Raw genomic sequence first — 23,996 nt, 5'->3', positions numbered from 1 at the left:
TGTTCCTTAATTTGGGGATGGAGCAAATAGGAGCTGCACCATGTACAAATCCAGCCTCAAACTCCTTTCACACTACAGCGTCACATCTGAAATATTCTCTGTGTGCTTTTTCTGACTGTACACTTTATCGAACTTCATCAGTATTTAATATAAAATGAAGCTGCTCTGGCCATTTAGCTGGCCAGAATAAGGCATGGAGTTCCCAACCAATCACTTTCTCTCTACCTGAAATCTTTGGAACAGAGAGAAAGAACTGCAGGGGAACTTACACCAGGTAAGAGAGCAGGGGAATGCTGGAACGTGAAGATTTGCCAGAGCAAAAGAAGCACACCAGGGTGTGGAAAACACAGAAGGTAAAAACAACCAAAGAAACAGTGGTGTTGTGTCCCGTCCCACCATGAGTAGATTTTTCTACTTGGGAACTGCACAAATTGCCCAAAAGTCAAATTCCACTTCACTTCTAGCAGGAAAATGTCAATAAAAAGGCATACTACAAATATTTAAAAGGGTAACAACCACGTAGCCTTATAGTTACCACTTCATAATGTTGTAGTGACAGTACACGCCATGACTAGCAACATGTTCTTTCCAATATATATATTAACCGATATCATGTTACAACATAGTTTTGTGTCAAGCTGTGACAAAGATGAAAAGGCATCTTTTAAAAAGCTTTAAAATGTGTTATATGCTTTGTGGATAGTCTCCATTCCTTTAATCAAACAACATTTTTGAAGAATAAGAATGAAACCTGTCCATACTTTCAGCATCTTTTCTGTCAGGTGACTCCTCAGGAAGTTTTTTAAGATAATCTTTCAGGAGTAGCTCATATCGAGGAATCCTCTGTACAGGTTCCAACATGTGATGTTGTAATGTCAGGTTTCCACATATTTCTTGTTTCTGTAATCCAGAAAGAACACCATGATGGCCGATTTAAAAATATTAAGCTTCTCATATCCATATACTTAAACTATTCAGTGAAGTAGAATGGTATCTAAGTCTGCAGAACAGGTTAGGCTTTTAGACAGATGGTCTAGGTGGATCGAGGTACTTCAGTAATCCCCTTTTCACCTCATCAAGATGGTAACAATCATTCTGTAGAATTATGTTGTTTATTATTATTTATTTATTTAACATATTTTTATACCGCCCAAAACTTACGTCTCTGGGTGGCTTACAACAAGATGTTCAGACATACGCAGAACAATAAAGTGAAGGAAAAAAGGGAATTCCATTTAATAGACCATAATGAACCAGGCCCAGAGTTGTTAGTTTCTCTTACGCATACCCTAATTTCAGCCTATGGACAACACCTTAGAACTGAAATCTGTGTCTCGCTTCACTGAAATCTGAATAATTACTCCCGGGGAGAGTGAACCAAAGTGATCCCCGTTCAACAGGCTGCATAGGAGCACAGGCAAATTAACAGAGGCACAGGGGGTATGTGCCCTGGCCTCCCACGTCCTCCTTCTGGAGCCCAAGGGAATCTGCCTTGGCCACCCACTCTCTGCTGCCCTGAGATCCCGGGGAGAGGCTGTGCTCAAGTTAGAGACTGAGCCCCCCTATGGACTTGCTTGTTGCTCGTCTGACCCCACCTACCCTAATAAAGGACCGTACAAAGCCCAGACATGTTGCATTCACAAAAGCGGCTGGTCGCCGATAGGATGCTCTTTCCTCCCACCCACATGTAACTTGAAACCACCCCAGCCTTCTCTAAAAGGCACCGAGTCTTCACTGGATGCAGGGCAGCATATGAAGGGCTACCCACAATTAAACAATTATCTTCAAATTAGGTGAATTGGAAAGAGCTTTCTGGTTACACTCCCTTCTCATGTGTAAAGTCAGCAAGCATAGACTGCAAGTAATTTAGAATCTTTATACCTGTATGTTTTGAATAACATCTTTAAAAGGTGATGACCTCTGCATCCATGTGTTCACCATGTCCATTGCTCTGTCAAAGTTCTTTACATATTCTCCATACATCTTCAAAAACGGAGCAAGTTTTTGGAGGATATCTCCTAGCCGTGGGTTTGTATTCCTGCAGAGCAAAACTCCAAAACTTAAAAGGCATAACATGAGCAATAGCATCAGTTAGAAACAACAAGCACACACCTTGTATTTGCATACAGATAGATATAATTGCACTTCATGTGCTGTAGAAATCTGGTGTATATAAAAGCAACTTCTCTTATTCATTTGCATCAAATTAAGGAAGAATCTGAAAACAGGTCAGGTTTTGTAAGTATTTCCATTGCTGCAAAATTTGGAACAGCTATAAGATTTGTAAAAGGATATTTTTCATAAACAAACATGCATTGGAGGCAGCTGTAGGGATGTGCACGAGGCGATTTGGCACCTCCTCTGGGAAGCGCTGGATCACCTCAGGCTCCCACATTTGAACTGGCTTGATGCAGCAGGGAGCAGTTCCCTTAAAAAGCAGGAAGGAGCTCACCTGCTTGTCCCCACTCTCCAAGATGCCACAAGGCTGCAGAGAACAGTGCTACAGCTGCACGTGGTGTTTTGGAGAGTGGGAACCACTGCCGGAACAGCAGCAGGGTAGGGACAAGCAAGTAAGGCGTTCCTCACCTGCTTTTAAAATCAACTGCTCCTCATCCCCACTGCCCTGAACTGTTCATGCACATCCCTACTCAGCTGCTCAGTGCTGAAAAAATTGTATTTCTGCTTCTCTTTGAAAGCTATCTTCTGTCCAACCCCTTTCAACCGTCTCAGTCTGCCTGGTATTTCATCATTTGGAATGATTTGATACCATCTGCAGTCTTGGCTACCACATAAGTTATTCCAGTCTCCAGATCCTTTATGAATATGAAACAGCAGTAAAGGTTCTTGAGGACATCAGTATTTATCTCTCCCCATTATTAAAACTATCCGTTTCGATCATCTCTGCTTCCTGCATAGGTTTGGATCTTTAAGAGGACCTGTCCTCTTATCCCATGACAACTGTGGTTTCTTAGGAGCCTTCAGAGAAGAACTTTGACCAAGCTGGAAACCCATATTTTATCTAATCAACCTCAACCACGTTTTAAAAGCATAGTGAAATGAAATTTCTTTGCTTAAGCTGTGCCAATCTCTGTCAGCAATAAAACTGACAAAGCGATTCTGAATCAAGTTACACAAAACTAAGCAGAGATAGATAGATAGATAGATAGATAGATAGATATCCCTATGCATGAGTTCTTATTAAGATTACTATTTTAGTCTTCATGGATTTGTGCTTTTATAGACCCAATTTTGCATCCTGGCTAAGACCCCAATCTAAAGCTGTGTGCGCTGCACTAAGACATGGAGTTTTCATAAAACTGGGATTCTACTCCATGTTAGAAAAGAAGTGCGATACAGGTAATGGAAATGCAAGCATAGAGCAGTGCCCAGCACTGAAGACAATAAGGAGCACTGGTTTTGTGGCAGCAAGCATGAATTGTCCCTTTTGCTAAGCAGGGTCCACCTTGGTTTTAATTTGAATGGGAGACTACATGTGTGAGCACTGTAAGATGTTCCCCTGCAAGCTCACATACAGAAGGTTCCAAGTTCCCTTCCTGATATCTCTAAGATAAGGCCGTGAGAGACTCCTTCCTGTAAAACTGGAGAAGCCATTGCCAGTCTGGATAGGCAAGACTGAGCTAGATATACCAATGGTCTAACTCGGTAGAAGGCAGCTTCCTATGTTCCTATGTAAGACTAGCACTCCTAAACCAGCAACTACACCCTGCCTGTTAAAAAAGACAGAGGAAAGCAGCATAAGCCTGCATTGTGCTGCTGGAAGTGAAGCTAAATAGCTCCCAGATGTGCCATTGTTTCTGACCCATAATAGGTCCTGGAGCAGGCATAAATTAAATGGCAGAAGAGCTACTGTGAAGGCCAGCTGAGGTATTACTTTGGTCTTATGAAACACAATGAGTCAAGGAAATACAAGGCTCACAGAAAACTCAAGTATTAAAATGTTACCTACTGATACATTCTACTATTCAATTAACATTGCACATACTGTAACACTTAACAGGTTGACATTTTAGTTATTAGAAAGTGCTTAAAGATGGAAACATTTGCTTGTAACCCCTGGTTTACCCACCATTCCTCTGTAATCCTTGTTTTAAGCTCAGGAAGGAGAAACTGTTCATGGAAGCAATAGATGGAAGAAATGTTTGAAAAGATGCCCGTGACCACTTCAGGTGGAATCCCCGCCTCATACAATTTAGTGCAAAAAACCTGCACCAAAACACACAAAAACAGAACATCAGGATCTCTCTCTCTCTCTCTCTCTCTCTCTCTCATATTTATATGAATGTAGTACAGCTGAATCATACTGAACAAGCTATTTGACAGATGACTCATTGTCTGCAGGAGATGCAGTTTTTTTGCATATTTTCTAAAGGCATATTCAGGATAATTGTTTAGCTTGTTAAAGACACTCTTTAGTCAAGCACAACAATACACAGTTTTACCATAAATCTGCCACTTGCTTAATTCAAAAACTTTTCAAAACTGCTTGTTTTCAAAACTGCTTGTTAGTTGTGTAGAGCTTAAGCCAATAAAAAGAGTCTGGTTTTCCTCAACTGTGCTTAACAGGGAAGAAACAGAGTACCTGAAATATAAATCAAAGCAAAAGGCAAGTCCTAGCTATTTTCAAGTAATTTTCCTAAAAAAAAAACTTTTGCTAGATAAGAAATGAATTCATGCCAAAGAAACATTTCTTTGCAAAGTGGATAAACTTTTTTTTCTTACTTCTGCATTAGGCACTGCATAACTAAAACAGACAATAGATATCCGAGCCAGCTACTTTCGATAAATTTGGCAGGGGGGAAGTTAACAATCCCAAAATAACTGCCATCAGATCTTCTTATATTTGAACATACAATTATTTTCACACAATAACCCCACGCCCCCCACACACATTCCAGTTTAACAAATTTTTTCAAGTGTTTGGATTCTTTGATGTATAATAGCTTTTCCTCAATGAATATCTATGAGGATGCATTACACACCTTCATTTCTGCTATTTATTTTGACTGTCTTTGTACAGTGCCAACTGTCAGCTGCCATGTGCCAACTACACCCCCTCCAACCTACAAGGCAGTGGGGTACTACTTAGTTTATGTTCTAGGATTTTTTTCCAAGTGTTTAGATTATTTGGTGTCTAATAACCTTTCCTCATAATGAATCCCTATGAAGATTCATTACACACCAAAGAGTCTAAACAACTTGAAAATTCCTAAAACATAAACCAAGTACCTAATGGCTTGTGAGTTGGAGGGGTAGTTGGCACATGAGATGCCACTAATTTCCCACCCCCACCCACAAAGCAGTGGGGTCAAAATGAACAGAAGAAATGAAGGTGTGTAATGAAGACACCAAAGAACCTAAACACTTCAATAATTCCTAAAAAATAAACTGAGTACCCCAGTGTGTGTGTGTGGGGGGGGGTGTAGTTGACAGATGGCACTTTCCAAAGACAGTCAAAATGAACAGAAGAAATGAAGGTGTATAATGAATCCTCACAGGGATTCATTATGATGAAAAGTTATTAGACACCAAAGAATCTAAACACTTCATTCCTAAGAAAATAAACTGAATACCCCACTGCTTTGGGGTACTTGCAGTTGTCACATGGAAGTTGACAGTTGGCACTGTCCAATGACAGTCAAAATGAAAGGAAGAAATGAAGGTGTGCAATGAATCCTCATAGGGATTTATTATGAGGAAAAGTTATTATACACCAAAGAATCTAACCACTTGAAAAATAGTGACTGCACATTTCTCCACTTCTACAAGGGCTAGAGATTAGCCTTTTAAAAAAAACAAGTTGGAGGTCCATGTTAGTGTTAGGATAGGGTAAATTCTAATCCCCATTATTTCCTATGGATGGATATACAAAATCAGTAAAACCTTTTTAAAAACCATTAATAATCAACCAAGTGCCCCACTGCCTTGAGATATGGGTGGCAGTTCGCACGCATGGTGACTTACCCACCTCCCAAATTTGGTGCCCTAGGACCTTTATAAGTGGTCCAAATCGATCCAAATCTGAATCGAATTGAATCCAAATTGAATCTTGGGTGATTCGGGTGGGAGGGGGACAGATTTGGACACAAAACAAATCAGGGGGGATTCAATTCAGGCACAAAACAAATCAAAAAAATCAATTCGTGGACATCCCTACTTAACATTGCTTGTTATTTAGTGATCAACAATGAACATGTGAATTCACCCTATCAGCCTGGGTTCCTACTTGTTTCATCTGCACTATTAAGAGAATAGAAAAGAAGAAAGAAACATAAAGGATGACGGTAGAGATATTTCAGTGCAGAATGCCTGGAATGTGGTACCAAAACCTGGCAGGAGCTTAAATTTGACAGATTTAGCACTCTGTGATTAATACATTTCAATCAGAAATTATTGGTGGTGGCTGCATAAGCCCCCAAGGCTCTCCTCACTTCTATCTAATACAACTGAAAGAAGTGAAGGTAAAAGGACTGTGAACTGAAACAACAGGAAAAGCCACATTGAGAGTCATCACTGCAATAAGGCAGAAAGTTGGCTTATGGGAAGAGAAACACATTTCTGAACGCTGTTTGGGCTCCTAGGGGCAACTGCATGGATGTTAAGAATCTCTGAATAATAAAGCAGGATAAAAATGGAAAAGCCCGGTTTGAGGAAATGCCATTTTCATGTCATCCATTGGAGTGGGTGCAGAGTGGAATGGATGCAGAGCTGCCCTTGTTACTTTCTCACAAACATACTAGGGGCATTGCCAGGTACTTAAAGGTATGGGCCCACAGCCTCCCTTTTGATAATTAAACCCAATCATATCCCCCCCATTATGGATTTTTTTTTAAAAAATTATTATTATTATTATTATGGGTGTTTTTTTAATACAGCACCTATGAAAATGAAAGCAGCAGAAGGCTAGGTGAGGCTAGGAGCTGTGTGCAGAAGCACTCATGCTCTGTGCAGGTGCCTCCTCCCTTTCTGGAAGAGGTTAGGGAAGTGGTTGATGTAAGGCCAGTATCATGATTTTTTCCCTTAGCGTATCAGATTATTCTGTTGAGTTGTGCTGGTTCTTGTGGTAGCAAGAAGAGTAGTCTTGTGGTAGCAAGCATAAATTGTCCCCTTAGCTAAGCAGAGTCCACCTTGGTTTGCATTTGAATGGGAGACGACATGTGAGCACTGTAAGGAATTCCCCTTAGGGGATGGGGCTGCTCTGGGAAGAGCACCTGCATGCATGCTTGCAGGTTTAAAATTCCCTCCCTTGCAGCATCCTCAAGATAGGACTGTGAGAGACTCCTGCCTGGAACCATGGAGAAGCCACTGCCAGTCTGTGTAGACAATACTGAGATAGATGGACCTGAGCTAGATGGACCTGTGCTAGATGGCTTGGTAGAAAGCAGCTACCTATGTTCCTATGTTATTTTGTGTACACATTTTGCTGGGGAGGGATGTTCTTGTTCTCGGTTTCTTATTTCAGTTTTGTTGGTTTTGGTTGTATGTGGTTTTTATATTAGCTTTGTCAATTGCCTTTTGGGATCAAGGCTCAAAAAGATGACCTATAAATATATTTAAATAAATTAGCAAGCAATTTCTGTTAAGTGAAGAAAGACAACTCAGATTGTTAATTTGTGTGTACTGCCCTGCTGTGTATACAAATGTATTTGGTTCTTTCTGACATGGCAAAAAGATCTATATGGATTTCTCCCCTATGAGATGCTGCCCCATCTTGGTCAGATGCTGAGCATTCACTGAAAAGTACCCTTTTAATGTTCAGCAGAAAATCTAGCAACAGTGCCTACAGGAAATGGGCATATCCACCTAGCTGATTCCTGCAAAGGAACTATGAAAGAAGAACCAATCATAACTTTGCAATGGCATGATAAACCATTGTGAATCTGTAGCCTCACAGGAAATATAGAGAGGATGACATCCCCTTCCCCCATGCTGCTCATGTAACAGGATTTTTCAGAAATCATTTACATGATTTTGGTCTTGCATGAAAGACCAATATTTCCAGCAGCTAGAGCTATAGATCAGTGAACCGCTGAGGACTCCTTTGTTTGTCAGATGTGAGTTTATGCTGGCTGATGTGACAGAAGTTATAACCTAACCTGTATTGGGAGAAGGAAGTTTCATGCAAAGTTGGGGGGGGGCATCTACTACTACTATTGATCTAAGGTAATTGCTGTGGATAGGAACACTGGTCAAGCAACCACAACCAAAATGGTGGAAATTGGCCTGACAAATTGTTCTACCTGGCCACAAAGATTTTACTGAGACTTTGAAATAACAGTATACAAACAAATAATGAAGTTTGTTTATTAGAAGTAATAAATAAAGTAAGCACAGACTTACCTGATCTAGAAGATGAAGTCTTTTAACATAAGCTTCTTCTGTATGAAGAAGTTCATTTGCAATGTTAAACAGTTTCTGCGGCTCAGTACACTGCAAGGATATGAAAAATGGAAATCCCATTCTCATTAAAGATTTTAAATACCAAGGGAACAAAGAATCTTTTTCATATAACTTTCTTGTAATGGTTGAAATGTGCTCTTCAGTGAAAGAACTGAAGCATTTTGTTGCTTCAGTGGAGTACACATTTAGCTGCTCCTTCCATCTGATTATAGAGGCTGCAAATTTCAGTATCGTTACAATACCGTAACATTATCGTTAGTTTATAAAAAATCAAATTAGTACAATGCAACCCCTTACAAGTGGGCTTATGGATATCTAAACTGTATAAACATGCTTAGCTCATTATCCACAGGTTCTAGCTACATAAAATTCCACACACACCCCAGGATATTCTGTATTGCAGTGCTGAGTGTCCATCATCCCAACAGGAGGGGAAAGGAAAGAAACTAAACCCAATTTAGCTGGTCCATTTGAACTGATTGCTTGCCTATAGTCAAAAAGCATAATGCAACAACCATCACTTCTCTGCATACCATATCAAATCAAGATAAAGTAATAAAATCAAGTGTGGCCTGTCCATACTTAACCCAGGAAGTTTCAGCATTGTTGCTCCTGCTTCCAAAAAAGCAACTCCCTCCCCCTCAAAATCCAAATAAATAAATAAATAAAAAGGGAAATGTGCCTAGGGACAACGATAAACTAGTTCATTATGTATGATCTTTCATAGCAAATAACCTACTCCATCAAATGCTTTATGAGGACTGAAAAAGCTGGATAAATAATATAAAAGGGGGCAGAAGTACATTTAAGGTTAAACCAAATTAATTCCACCTTCTTGGGTCAATTTGTGTAGTTGATGCAGTAGGCTCTTGCCTACAGTAAGGTCAGGTCTCAACAGATTGGCTAGGCTTTAAGGTAGAGGTCTCTTTTTGCTGCAACAGAACAAGTATTAACCACATTTATCCAATATCTGGCTTCTTCACACTTGGTATACAAAAGCAAGTCTGATTCCGCCTCCTTAAAAATAGTACAATAATCTTGCTCACTCCAGAAACCTTCACTGTTCTGAAGACTGTAAATAAAAGAATATTGGCAAGATAACATAATAATTGTTTCTGAACCACCATTATCCCAGCAAAAATACTGACACAGCAATTGTGCTCTTTGGAGAAAAATGTAGCCATGGAAATATTCATGTTCCCTGTAGCCATGAAATATCCAACCAATGGAGAAAAGAGACTATATTCCATGCAAACCCTGTGTAGACTTCTATAAAAAAAATCTCCAAAGTGCTAAATTAAAAATATCTATTGCCTGTTAGGCAAGATAAGTTTATTGCAACACTTTGTTGGTTTTAGTAAATCTGATGACAAAACTCTTACTGATGCTTCTGGGACTAAACTGAAAGGCTTTAAAGTCCATGCTAAGCTAAACAGTGTTTAGGAAGTGTAAGCTTCCTAAACACTGCATCATATGCCAAGTTTCTTTAGCACATGGCTGCTGGTTGTGTCAAAGTACCACACCAATCAAGGATGACTGCCAGCCAGGGTGGAGACTGCCCAAGTTAATGAACTCACTCAGTCCATAATTCAGAGTATATATAAGCATGTTAAAAATGACTATGCTATTCTCCTTCCTTATTAAGATATGGTTGCTTGGCAGCAGGTGGAAAGAGGATAATGGAAATGGAGAGCCTTTGGTGGATTCAGACAACCAACTGTAATTACAGTAGGATAACCTGATAATTTGAAGTTTCATCTCATGGCAACTCACCACAAGAAAAGCTGTTCATTCCTAAGTGCAATAGCCTTCAATGAGAAGAACAATTCTGTGTGATAGTCCATCTATATACCTAAGACCTGCTTTGGCAACATAATATTGGGTATTGACCTAGAATATTTCCATACCACCATCTGCATTCTCCCCGCATCCCGCATGCACACAATTTATTACAAATGCAATTATTTAAATAACATTAGAGTTTTTCTCTGATACAGCTAGGCATGCTCTTCTCAAATTGCTAACCAGCTGATAAGCATAACCACACTTTTATGCCATTTCTTCTTTTAGAAGTGTCATGGCTAACATAAAAGTCAGCAGCTCAGGAAACAGGAACATCAAAACTAATAGGCTCCCTCTTGTTACTTTTCATTTGACAATAGAGAAGATGACCAATTATTCAGTCGTGTGCTCACATGCAGGACAATGACAGTGTGTGGGACTATGAAACGAGAATCTCATGGCAAGTGGCATGACATTGGGTATTTAAATTATCCACAAAATCTATAAGAAAGAATGATCATGTGCAATGTCTTCAAAAAGCCCTGCACTACTAAGTAGCAAGAGATGTTTGGAAGGGCTGACTTGTTGCAGACTTGCTTCAATTCTTGTTTGGAAGCACTTATGAGAAGAATATGCACCATACCCAACCCATGAGCTATTGTAACATGGAAAAGCATTTTAATAAGAAAGTGCCTCTGGGTAGCTTTAAACAAGCAAAGAAGTACAGGCACCAAGACCATATGGGAAACTGCTTACTTTCAGGAATATTTTCCTGAACAGCATACAAGACTGTGTTTTTCCTGTTCTGCTGTTTGTACCATACACTATTAGAAACTGTTTTGTTCACTTTCTCATGTGATTTATATCTTTTTGTCTAAATAGGATGAACAGTGATTAACTGTGCCCAAAAAAGGCAAAGTAACTTGCATTGTCTTGGATGTGTTAATTAAACAAAAAAAGATTCCTGACAAATTCATCATTGCTAAGTTTTAACCTCTGTCTCTTTCTGTCCACATATAATGTATGAACACCTTGTTTAAGGAAAAATAAGTCCACCAAGTAGGGGTGTGTATGGAACTGTCTGTGTGGATTGATTCAAATTCGAGCCGAATTCAAACTGGCCAGCAGTTTGGTTTGTGCTGTCGAACTGTGTTGAACCAGTTCCACCCAGCTGAACCCAGTCTGAGTGCCTTGCTTGCAAAGAGGAATCCAGTAAGGATTCCCCTTTTACAAGCAAAGGATTCCCTAAGTAAAAAGGTCTTCAAGGAGCAGGTGAGGGGGTGAGAGGGCACCTTACTAGCGGTGGTGGTGCTCCCTCTCGGCCCTGATTGCATTCTGACCCATCCCCCACACCACAGGCAACTCAGTTCTAGCCTCCACGCAAATTTACAAAGTAACATAAATGGCCTCTGTACACTCACAGAAGTCACACAAATGGCCTTCATGGAGGCCAGAACTGGGCTGCCCATTGACCCATGGTGCAGGGAGGAGCACTGGTGGGGCTGTCGCCACCAAGGAGCTACCACCCTCTCGTGCACACCCCCTGCCCGCCCCTCAAACCTTACTTAGGAACCTTACCAGATTCCCCTTTACAAGCATAGCCGAACTGGGCCAAACTGGTTCAATTAGAACCAGACCCAATTTGGTTTGAACTTGAACCAGCCCCCTTTTTTGGGGGGGGTGCGGTTCGAGTTAAAACTAGTCAAACCAGGCCAGTTCGAATTGAACTGAGTTGGATTCAAACTGGTTCTGCACACCCATGCCCACTGAATTTCTTCATTTATTGATTGATTGACTGATTGTTAAATTTATATACCGCTTTTCATTAAAGCAATCCCAAGGCGGTTTACAGCAAAAATTTAAACACAAGATGGTAAAAAAGACACAATTAAAATATTAAGTGGGGAAAAAATTAAACAAATCTGATTAAAAATTTAAAACAAAAGCATAAAGGCAATACAGACTTATTTATTTATCATTAACACTCACTGAGCTGAATCAAGAATGTCAAAGGTACAGAATATAGAACCTATTCTTTTGTGGAATAATCTGAAGGATGTGCTCTTGAATATATAGCAGTTTAAGGAGAAGCTACAATCAAGCCCATGCTTTGCATATATAAGATCCCATGTTTAAACCCTGGAATGTCCAGGTAAAGTTTGTCAGGTAGGAAGATGGAAAAAAGCTCTTCCTAAAGAACCTGGAATGGAATTGAGCCCAATAGTCAGAATAGACAGAATTGGGTTAGATAAACCAGTGGGCTGACTCCATACGAGAAAAATAAATCCAGCAGTCATTGAATCAATTAAGATCAAACAAATCCTAATGACTGTCTAGACAAGTTCATTTTGAACAGAGTACAATATTAAAGGAACAAATGTCATATATTATATTTATAAATCAGTTTTCAAACATAGAACTAGATTTATAATACAAACAATTAAATACACAATACAAAAATAAAGCAAGTAAGATAGAGATACTCATTGTGGTTGGTTGGAACTCAGGACGTGGCTTAGTTCTGCTTGTTCTGGATGGGGTTACACTCCCCCAGAAAGAGCAGGTGTGTGGTCTGGGAGTACTTCTGGACCCAAACTTCTCCCTAGCCTCTCAGGTTGAGTCACTGCCCAGGTGACTCTATCAGCTTTAGCTGATATGCCAGCTATGTCCATTTCTGGAGATAAATGGCTTTAAAACAGTGGTACATATGCGGGTAACATCCAGACTTGACTACAGCAATGTGCTCTATGTTGGGCTGCTTTTGTACATAGTCTGGAAATGTACAATCAATCAGTCTTTATTACGGTCACAGACCAGCATAAAGTTTAAGGGTGATTACATGTTAAAAGTGAGATTAGATTTTAAAAAATGATTACATATACTAAAAGAACTAAAAATACCCAAAATAGTAAATAACATGAGAGCCTAAACACCTAAAAGGTAGTAACAGTAATAAAAAATGCATAAGTTAAGACATTGTACAGCAAGGGTTCATTAATTAATCACACTTCTGTACAAAAATAATCTCTTGAAAGCTTCCCAGCTTTCCCATTGAGTCACTCCCTGCCCGCACCACCAACCTCTCAAGAAATGCTGTGCTGCTCCCCCATCACCACTGCACTACCCGGGGTACTTGCTCCACATTCTGATGCCTTCTGGTAGGGTGGGGAGGGATTTCCAACTCTGGAAATCCAGATTTACTGACACACATAGTCCTAAATAAATAGTCCAAAGAAAGCAAGCAGCTAATATAGAGCTAGGGCACTCTCACACACTTTTTCTTGCTTCTGCTCTCTGCAATGTGGCCCAGGAGATAGTATTGTGTTGGGAAGGAACCACCCCCCCCACAAGATACCGCTGTAACTGAACATGAAGTTAAATAAAAGGTATATTGAAACTCATTCTATATATGCCGCCCATTTCAAACTCAAATATTGAGGTTAAAAACCAGATGATATAAATATGTTTTAAAATATAAAACTTAATATTTCTTAGTATTAATATATTGAAATACACTTCAATATGCATTTTCACCTTATTTATTTGCAATTTTTAATACATGGAAAAGAAAAATCTCAGAGATTTATTTCACTGTATAAAAGAAACTGCATCGTCATCAAGGTGTACATCATTAAATAAGAAGAGCTGCCAAAGCTGATCCCTAAGGATATTGATGTGTACTTAACAGCCAACTGGTTAATGCTGTAATCCAATCTGGACTCCCACTAAATAGACATTACTAGATCCCTAATTATAAATTAGAGATTTGCCACTGTAGGTTTTATTACAATGTTGACAGTGTTTGTTTATCATGCTACATTGTCGAGCAAAGCAACAATATATATTTGGAGAGGCTGCATTCTTCAGAATATTTTTCCAGGTTTCGCCTTAATGTCTACTATTACTCTACCATTAATGGTTGCAATGACACAAAAATCAATGTTTCTTGACCTTTCTTCTGACTTTTACTCATATTAATATACAGACACTGTGCTCATGCATATGAATACAGAGAAACGATTTCTGAGCCTATTCCCATGTGATTTAGTACTATATCTCAGATGACCAATTTAAAGAAATACATTTAGCTCTCACTGTATCAAAATTTATTTATTTATATACCACCTGATATATACATCCTAGTTGGTGTAAGATTTTGTGAAAAATTTAAGCTTTGGTTATTACTACAGCTAAGCCATCAATACAACAGAGAACAACAAACCTCCACCCTAATGGTCCACCTTCTTACTCATGTCTTCTCTTAGACCCTCTGCAGCCTCAACTCTTTTGATGCTTGCGTCTGATCTGATGTTGCAGTGGGCCTACATTTCCAAGAGGGTCACAGCCTCTGTGGCTGCCATTGGTTATGGTCTGGAATCAGACAGCTGTATGCTCAGAAGTCCATTGGAGATGTTTCAGTCTATATTCTGAGGTTTGTGAATAACCTACGTGAACTTAACTGCCTTATCTAAGACAGTGCACCACTGACTTTGAGTGGCTGCTGAAAACCACCAATAGCCTTGTGACACCTTCTTTGTTTTTAATAAAGCAGAGTAATACATCTATCCCACTGGACCTTCTTGTTGTATATTGCCTGAATAGGCCCTTTGCATGAAAGGGACAGAAACGCACACCTGATTTATGTATGCGATGGGCAGGGTGGATTTGATATAAATCATGATTTAAATAACTTATCTGGAAGATTCAATTTCATGATTTTAAATGACAATTTAAATCACTAGTCAAAAAGATTCTAATTAATCATTATTTTCTAGTAAAATTTTCTAGTATTCTTGTTGTCTGGTATAACCTTAATACGTATTAATCACTACTAAGAAACAGATGACGTTTTCATTTTCAGAAGGTAGGTACACTGTTTATTCTTAAATTTTTTCCCAGATTAATTTTCATTTTAAAAAATTAGATGACGGTTTAGTCATTTTAATTAGTACCAAAGCACACACATATTTGTGAAGTTATTAGGAGGTGAACCAGCTCCAGTTCAATTAATCATGGATATTTGGAGGATATCTATGTCATGCTGAATCACCACCACCACAAAACAGGCTTTTAAGTGGCACTAATAATCATATTCACTCTGGTTAGTTTTCTTCAAAAACCAACTTGTTGCTTTTTTTTAACAAAAACAAGCACATTTATTTTTGAACTGTTAACTAGTTTAATTATAAATGTAAATGTAAATTACATTTACAAATATAAGTGTAAATTAAATAGCAGTTTTAGCCAAGTCAACACAATAAACTTTAAATATCCTGTTTGTTCATGATTTGGAAAAGAAAGACAGGCTTTCCTGATTTTTCAGTTCCCAAATTATTTCTCAATTTACAATGAATTTTTGGCCAGAGAAAGAAAATTATCTCTAGACCTGCAAAAGAGGCTACTGCTGTTAAAACTTAGATGCCACTTCAGTGGTCTGCAAATCCAAATGTTTATGTGACTTCCACCAGCTCACTGGTGTGACTTCCTTTAAAACCATCAACAAATATATATATATTTTTAAACTGGCCACTCTTAGCCCTGAAATTTACACTCAGAGGAAGATTTTGCTTGCTTTTCCTCTACCTTGTCCCTTGCATTTATATCCAGGCTCATCCTTCTTGCTCAGATCTACTCCTTGCCCCCAAATCCTCTATTCCATTGACCTTCTTTGTCTTTGCACTTTTAGAGAAAGGTGTAAGGGTTTGACTGTGTGTGCATGCATGTAGACCACCTGAAGAACAGGACTAATCTTTCATCTCCTATACTACTGTTAACAAATAGGTTTATAGAATATATTTAGAAGTTATTATTACTATTCATGGTTATCTCCTTGACCTAGGTTCATTTTTTTACACATTGTTTTAAGAAAATTTTAAATTAAAAAAATCAAATTTAAATTTTAAAAATCTGATTTATTTTTATTTTTTGAATTGTTGATTTTTATCAACCATGGTGATGAGCCTAAGGATGGAACACACAAGGTTGTTATATGGAGTCAAATGATCCACTCAGATCAGTATTGTTAACTTACAGTGGCTCTTCAGGCTAACAGGGCCCCAGACTGACCTGAACATGACATATATTAAAACTGGGACCTTCTGCATGTAAAGCATGTGCTCTATACTGAGCAACAGCCCCATCCCCAAAAGACCACTATACACCTTATGGTTGCTACTTAAAAACATTCCATGCGATACCGATACATTTTCTGAGCACCATTAACTGTGAACCCCAGCAATGTGGTAAGCTGAGTATTTCTAAGCTTAAACTGGGGAAAGTGATAGGGGACAAGTCATCTGTTTGCTGTGTGGCCAAAGACTATGAATAACTGGTTTCTGATACTATTAAAGCCAATGCATGGTGATCTAACTGTAAGCAGCCATCTGTTTCTAGCCTTATTGGTAAGAGAGGTTTATGAGATACAGTAGTAAACAAAGTGCTTTATAGTTCACCTTGCTTACTATTTATAATAGTCCTATATGGTTATGTTGAAAGTTAGGTTTTATGGTTTTGCTGTAGCAACAGAATGAAAAGAGCTTCCCTTTCCCAGTCCTACCTTAGTACATAAATTTTTTATGTATGTATGTTTTTGTTATAACTCAAGGTGGTTTACAAGACGAAAGCAATGTGCTGGTGCAAAGGAAAGATAAAGCTCCTATTGCTACCAGAAGGTAAGCAACACAGAGAAAGATGAGTAACACATATGATGCTAGGCCTAGCAGGACCCACCACTGATGCACCAGCCATTGGGAAATCAGCAGTGTTCCCTCTAACAGGGATTCCCAGATGTTATTGACTAAAACTCCCATAATCCCCAAGCAAAAGCCATTGCAGCTGGGGATTCTGGGAATTGTAGTCAACACCATCTGGGAATCCCTGTTAGAGGGAACACTGCTCATCAGAAACACTGCTCCTTTTAGCAGACTGTATAGATGGTGTATTTAATTCCAATAATGCCCTCTGATTATGTGTCATCCTGAGTCAATGCTATGTTTGGGGGGGGGGCACTGTGGCACTCTCACAAAATGGTGAAAGGCCACAAAATGAAGCATCTGACTCAATTCCCTCAGAAAAGATTGGGCCTGGCACAGAATAGCACAGTGCTATTGATGTCTTCAAGACGACCATTACCTCCATGACAAAACCTAATGAAAAAATGCCTACTATAAAGATAAGGGAGACCCAATTGAGGGCACTTTTCTGAGGACCTACTCAAACCTTGAGCTCTGGGTAAGGCTTAAGTTAATTATATGGAATAAGCTATCACACTCTGGGAGGTCAAACTCAAAGAGGTTTGGAAACGACAGGGAAAATAAGGCTAGTATAGTTATTGGATTGTGGAAATAGGTCCACTGAAGTAAAACAAGCCACAAAATCAGGTAAAAATGATTGTCAGGGAGGATTGCTAAGAGCTCTAGGCCTCAATGCTGAAGGAGCATCATCTACAATAATGTTCCAGACATCTGCACAGATACAAGTCCATCTACCTTGCCCCTTTTGGACCATATCAAAAGTGCAGGCAGGAGAGATAAGGACAGAAATCTGAAAGACAAGAACCTGTCACCTTTCAATTGGCAGATACACACCAAAATGCACCTGGTAGAGAGAGATACAGACACACTCCTATCCAGTGTTCCCTCTCAGGCGTGCGTGCGCTCACAGGTTTCTAGATGTCCGCTCAGTTAATTTTATATCCCATTCAGGTTGAATCTGAAAGGCCCCACCATGAATGCAGGTGCGCACACACTGTCTTGATTCTGCCGCCCAGAACAAAACTCATTCTGCACACAGAATGAAAAAAAATTAGAGAGATCCCTGCTCCCATCCCCCAAGAATATCCGTGTGGAAGAAACGAAGCTTCATACTTAGATTTGAATACCATGAGAGGTATTGAATACCTTGAGAGGAATCTGGCTCAAGGTATTCAAATCTGAGCATGAAGCTTCATTTCTTCCACACCAGTCATAAATAAACTTTCAGTGGAGAGAGAAAGGCAGCTGTGACTTCACTAAGAGCACCAATCCCCTCTGTCTACTCTCTTTGCACAGACTAGTGCAAATGCTTTGTCCAACCCTTTTAAACATGTGGGGATATAAGTCCACCTCTCACCCCCACTACCCAGTGTGCTGTTGACTAATTGTGCAGCGGGGGGGCAGGGCGGTGTTCATCTCAAATGTGTGGTTTTAATATTAAAACCTTGCACTAAGGATTGATTCATACTATTAGATAACAGCATGCTGGGAAAGTGGGGGGTAAAATGTGTGTCTCTATGCTCCTCCCACATATTTAAAAGGATCAGTGGGCGTATCATCTATACCATCCCTTGTCTGGAAATTCTGAATGTCAGCTGCCAAGCTGGCCCATGTTGTGGTTTCCAAAATGGCTAAAGTGGTTATAGTTCAGGCTGCCAGGTAAAGGCCTAACATATACGCCAGGAAGGAGGGGGACACAATCAGTGATGAATTGGAGTTATTAGAAAGAAAAAACAGCCAAAGCCAAATGAAGAAGGTTAGTTGGGCCTGACACTAAACTACCTCACAAGGCCACCACAGATTGGGACTCAAGGGAAGGCCTCAAGAAGGAGGCTACAAATGAGGCAGAGGAAAACATGCAGAAGCACAGATGAGGGAGAAAGCAGGTTCCAAGAGGAAAAGGTGCCAAAACAGGAGAGAGGAAATGGGGATGACAAATCACCTCAGTCACATGTGGCTGGACGTATCTCAGGACACGTCCCAATATTTGGCAATCATCTTACACACCAGACCTCAGATGGGCTTCAGTAGCATAGTATTTCAGAGAACAGTGGAAAGGAAGTAAGAGTTTCAGACAATGTTGAGCTAAAGGGTCAAGGAGACCCAGTGAGGAAGTTGAAACCAAGTATTCTGGGAAGGATGGCTGGCACTCCATCATTAACCACAGCCCAAAATAAAAGCGATGTTTCAATATACATACCCACTATTTGGAGGGCATCTTGTTAGTTTTACTAATTCTTTTACCTAGGCATCAATAACTCAGCTCTGCAGTTATCAGATAGCACACTAATACAGTATTTTGTGGAGCCTGTCGAAAATTTTCTAGCAAGGAGGAAAAAAGGGGGGGAAACAGCTACTGTTGCAAGTAGGAACTTATAGTTATAAGGTTTGCTTAACAGCTGCTTGCCCTACACTACCCAGCAAGACTTGTCTTGTACAAGACAAGTCTTGTACGCGGTTCTTGTAAAAAGGCCATTTATACACAGCGTTTCAAGAGCTTACAGACCAGAACCCTAAGACAAGAGAGGCCATAACTCAGGGACATAACAATGCTTAGCATACAGAAGGCAGACCCCACTGCCTGAAGCTCTTGAAGTTATTGTCACTCAGAATAGACATTACTGGGCTAGGTGGGCATATCTAAACTAAATTTTCACTCTGCATACTGTAGTAAGGCTAGATAGAAGTTCATATTGTACCTTGTTACTGTCCACACATTCCAGCCTTGGCACCTCTGCTGTCTCTTGCTCTTCACTGCTTCCTTCATCAATATCACTGTCTTCATCCTGTGCAGAGTCTCTCTTCTGCTCCGCAGCAGAAAACCCGATGACCTTTTTGTCAGTTTCCACCTCTGATGGATTACCAGCCACAGTTGTTTTTTTCTGCTCTCCACCGTCTTCATTCATAAAAGTCTCTCCTGCAACACTACAAGAAGGGCTGTCAATCCCACTATCCCTGTTAGGAATTTTGCCATTACTGTTCAGCTCAACCATGGAGTCCTTATGGCCAAATTCTTCTGTAGGTGCTTTGCTGACATGCATATCAGCACAGTCTTCAGAGCTTGGAGTATCATCTATGCTTAGTTCTTTGATTTTCATTATGTCTGCATTAGATGTTTCAGCGCTACACAACATGCCAGGGTCATTCTCATCTAGCTCTTTACTTTCATTTGTAGAAGAGGCACAGGAAGCTACTGCATCACAGGTGCTCGGGCAGCATGGTTTAGAAGAGTTCATTCCAGGTTCCATTTTAAAAACTAAAGTAAACTGATTTCTTTGACCAACATGTACGGGCTGCCTGCAGACAAAAACAAAAAAAAATCTGGATCATTGGCATCTCTCCCTAGGTTCTAGGACAATCAAAACAATCATTGTGTGAAGCATGCTGCACTTTTGATCAAGATGTCAGGGATGCAAAGGGCCGGCTCAAGGGGTTTTGGTGCCCTTGGCCAAAATAGTCCCCGGTGCCCCCAAGCCCCGCCCCTATATCTGACATCACCAAGCCCCACCCCCTGGCGATGCTGCCGCCACTCCTGCAGCAGAGCTGTCTGTGCACTACATACAAATATGATGAATATTTATATAAAATTACAACAAAAGTTGACAGCACGTTCTCTTTGGGAACTTTTGTTGAAAAGCGGTATATAAATATTTATCGTACGGGAGTGGGGAGGTTAGGTTGGGAGCCACTGGCCAAGCGCTGTGCTCCAGAAAAGCCAGGCATTTACCCTCTGCCACTGCTGCTTGCTGCTGCTAAGGACAGCACAGCAGCCACCCCAGTCCCTGTTGACTCTCACAAACCTCCTTGTTAGATCATGCATTCTGCCTTGATTGGGCTACTGATCCTGCTGTCTTTCAGCCAATACATTATTCCTTCGCTTTCTTTCTCTCTCCTAACCACAAGCAGACCTCATGTGCATTTTCTGGGCTGGCAGCACTGAGTTCCTCTGATCCCCAATTCAGCAAGATCTGGACAGTAAGATCCTCTTGTTCCACTACTTGATTGGTCTGAGTTAACCCTGGCACCAGTTGTTCCTTTTGCATGGCATCGCCTTGGGGTTTTCTTTTAACGAAAGGCGGTATAGAAATGTAAAAATAAATAAATAAATAAATAAATAAATAAATAAATAAATAAATAAATAAATCACTGGTACTTGAGAGCGATGCAAGTGGCTGGCCCTCAATGAGATTTGGTGGGACTGAGAGTGGGCCTTCTGTATCCCTAGGTGCCATCTCATTAGAGCTTGCTTGAGCCTGGCCACACATCACAGGAATGTTGGGCAACCTGGTAGCTCAGATCATTTCCACTCAAAACTGGAGTTTGTAAATCCTTTTGCACAGTAACTGTCCAGGGACCCTCCCAGTCCCAGGACTTTAGGCAAATACTGGCAAGCGGGAGGTGCACCACTGCACTTTCAAAGGGTTTAACTGCCCAACTTCTCTCAGGCACAATCATCTCTGGTCTTACAAGGCTTTCATGCACGGAGGTAATGTCAGCACCAGAGTCTCTCTATGCCCTTTCCCATTTATAATTGTGCTTTCCTGATGTTCGGCAGGAATAGCATTTGAATCTGTGATGCGAACTCCCACAAGGAAGTCTTGCTGAGGGCTGTTCAATTCATTTGTTGGGGCAGCTTCTGGGGCCCGGCCAGCTGATGGGGTGGCTTGCTCAGGACGGGCCCCAGCAGGGATCTGTACCTAACTGACTCCTGACTCCTAATACCCTTACTAAAATGGAACAGAAATCACATTCATCTGTTTGTTTACTCCTTTTCACCTTTTCTGTGTACCCTGGTTCTGGCTCTCAGACAGCTTCTAGCAAAGTTCTTGCAAAACAATTCAGTTTTGATGCCACCCGCTGCCAGCCAATTGTGACAAAACGGGGGTGACTCTAGGCTTTCCTGGGATCTACCCTCAGAAGAGAGGGATCTGATCTCAAATCTAGGACCACACCACTCCTTCAAGGTAGGCTGCCACCAGTTGAAGACTGATCTAAGCCACTGACCAGGCTTAGACACTGCTTCAACAACCTAGAACTGCCCAGCTTGGGACTTACAGGTACTGTACACAGCCAGAGTCCACACAACCCAGCTCTAGACAACAAGATATTATTCTGAAAACTACTCAACAGTAACGGATGACACATGGAGCGAGTTTTGCAAGTAACCCTCCAGAACCTGTTAAATCAGACTGAAGCCACTTCTAAATATATGAACTTTATTAAGAAACAAGGTTGCACACAGAATACGGAATTGGGAGAAAGTAGGTTGAAACTGGAAGTAAAGAAAGGCACACAGGAATTCAAAAGAAAATACAAAAAGCATTTACTGACTAGCACTGAGCTTTACCTTAGTCTATCAGTAGGCAGGTCCTTGGCTGAGAGAGCATTAATCTCTATAGCTTCTCCCAGTGGAACATCTATTTGCAAATGAAAAAGGGTGAACACTGGCCAGGCCATTGTCCTCTAGCTTTAAAGCCATGAAGGAGGGTCTCAGGGACAGTGGGTCTCACACCTGTCTGTTGTTCAAAGAGTATTCTAATTTCCTCCCCTCTGGGTGGTGAGATGCAAAGTGGCCCTATCTCCTGTGTCAGATAAGATTTGATGCCCATTAACCCTTGATGCCCCTTGTCAAGGTCAATCTGGCCAATGGCTTGAACAGGCCCTGAAAATGCAAGTTCCAAGGGCCACCACCTACAACACTGGGCTGATGGAGGTAGTCTGCCTTAGGTATCAGGTACTGGGGTTCCAGTAGGGGACAGAAATGGTCAGCTGTTCTTGTTTATTATATTTTTTGCAACTATGAAGGGTGCTATCTGAATTTTCTGTATCAGGTTTCAAACTATCTTATATTGTTTCTGTAAGCTTCTAGGTTTCATTGAATCAGAGCAGGAACAACTGAGCAGTGAATAGTCTTAAGAATTCCTAAAAAAAGAATCTATGAATTGCTGGATATATGATCAGAATGGTGCTGCAGATATTTCTCTTATAGTATGAAACCAAACACATTAATTGTAATATAATTCAGTTAAGAAATCAACAAAATTAAGGCCATAAATTTGTTCCTTTAACAAATTTAAGGGAACTATATTGAGGAAGTCACTGCATTAACCCTAAATAGCAAGTAAAGCCAGGCTTTTAAAAGACCAGCAAAATATATTTATCCTCATAACAAACCACAACATCCAAAGAGGATGCAATTGTGTAAAAACAAAAACACAAACACCCCACTATTGGTCATTTGAACACTAAATTTTCCAATAAATTCTCAGTTCCCTGACAGTACACACAACCTTTAAACCCAGCTATCTGTACAGGAATAACTGTCCAGCTAAAATAAATTCATTTCATCCTAAACAAGCTTATTCTGAGGACAAAAGGTATAGAACAATTTAGTATATATGTCAATATAATTTCCCTCCTCCTACATATCTGGTTAGTGGTCCAATGTATTTCATGGCTCTATGACTTATGAAATTTCATACCTGGAAACACATTTTTACTGGTGTGCAAAGAACAATCCTGTTTTCATTTGAACAATTCGTAAATCTACCATAAATTATTAGGCAGCTTTAAAACACTCACTAGTTTCAAGATGGGCTTGGCTCAATAATTAGCACTATAATCAATCCATAAAGAACTCTCCTCATACATTTATATTTCATATATTTCTATTTTCTCCAAGAAGTTCTTCAAAGAAGAGAAGTTAGTAAACCTGATCAGCGATACTTACCTTATACTTTCAAATTTTTCTATGAGCCTGTTAATGTCTGCTGAGGTCGGTGCTGTGCTTTCTTCAGGCAGTAGGCTTCTCGATGACTTAGGATCTGCTGGCAAAGGCCTAGATGGTGCTGGAGGAATCTTCTCGTGCCCAGCAGACTGGAGATGAACAGGTTTAGGAGGTACTAAAAGGGAAAAAAGTTCCTTAGTTAATAGCAACAAAGCCAATTGCTCAAATAAAACCTTGGAGAGACCATTGCTGTACTGGAAGAAATGTAACACCAGATTAGTTTTATGTGTAAGAACTACTGGTCTTGACTTCTACAT

General features: G+C 40.2%; 1 protein-coding gene across 7 annotated transcripts in view; it reads right to left on the bottom strand.

Annotated features, from left to right (window-relative positions):
• LOC128341719 (protein bicaudal D homolog 2-like) overlaps positions 1-23,996 on the bottom strand; it is a 314,941-nt gene that overhangs the window by 44,439 nt on the left and 246,506 nt on the right. For 6 of the 7 annotated variants that reach the window (XM_053288157.1, XM_053288161.1, XM_053288155.1 and 3 more), the window contains 6 exons: positions 23,683-23,854; positions 19,652-20,249; positions 8,359-8,448; positions 4,088-4,224; positions 1,882-2,038; positions 762-900 (listed from right to left, as the gene is read on the bottom strand). In XM_053288157.1, coding sequence (XP_053144132.1) covers positions 762-900; positions 1,882-2,038; positions 4,088-4,224; positions 8,359-8,448; positions 19,652-20,249; positions 23,683-23,854 — 1,293 coding nt within the window. Of the gene's footprint in view, positions 1-761; positions 901-1,881; positions 2,039-4,087; positions 4,225-8,358; positions 8,449-19,651; positions 20,250-23,682; positions 23,855-23,996 lie in introns of those variants that run through there. The other variant, XM_053288159.1, reaches the window with a different exon arrangement.

This window comes from Hemicordylus capensis, chromosome 2, assembly GCF_027244095.1.
Source record: "Hemicordylus capensis ecotype Gifberg chromosome 2, rHemCap1.1.pri, whole genome shotgun sequence".
Lineage (NCBI taxonomy): Eukaryota > Metazoa > Chordata > Lepidosauria > Squamata > Cordylidae > Hemicordylus > Hemicordylus capensis.
Note: the sequence above shows the minus strand (reverse complement) of the source record. Positions and strands in the feature narration are given on the sequence as shown.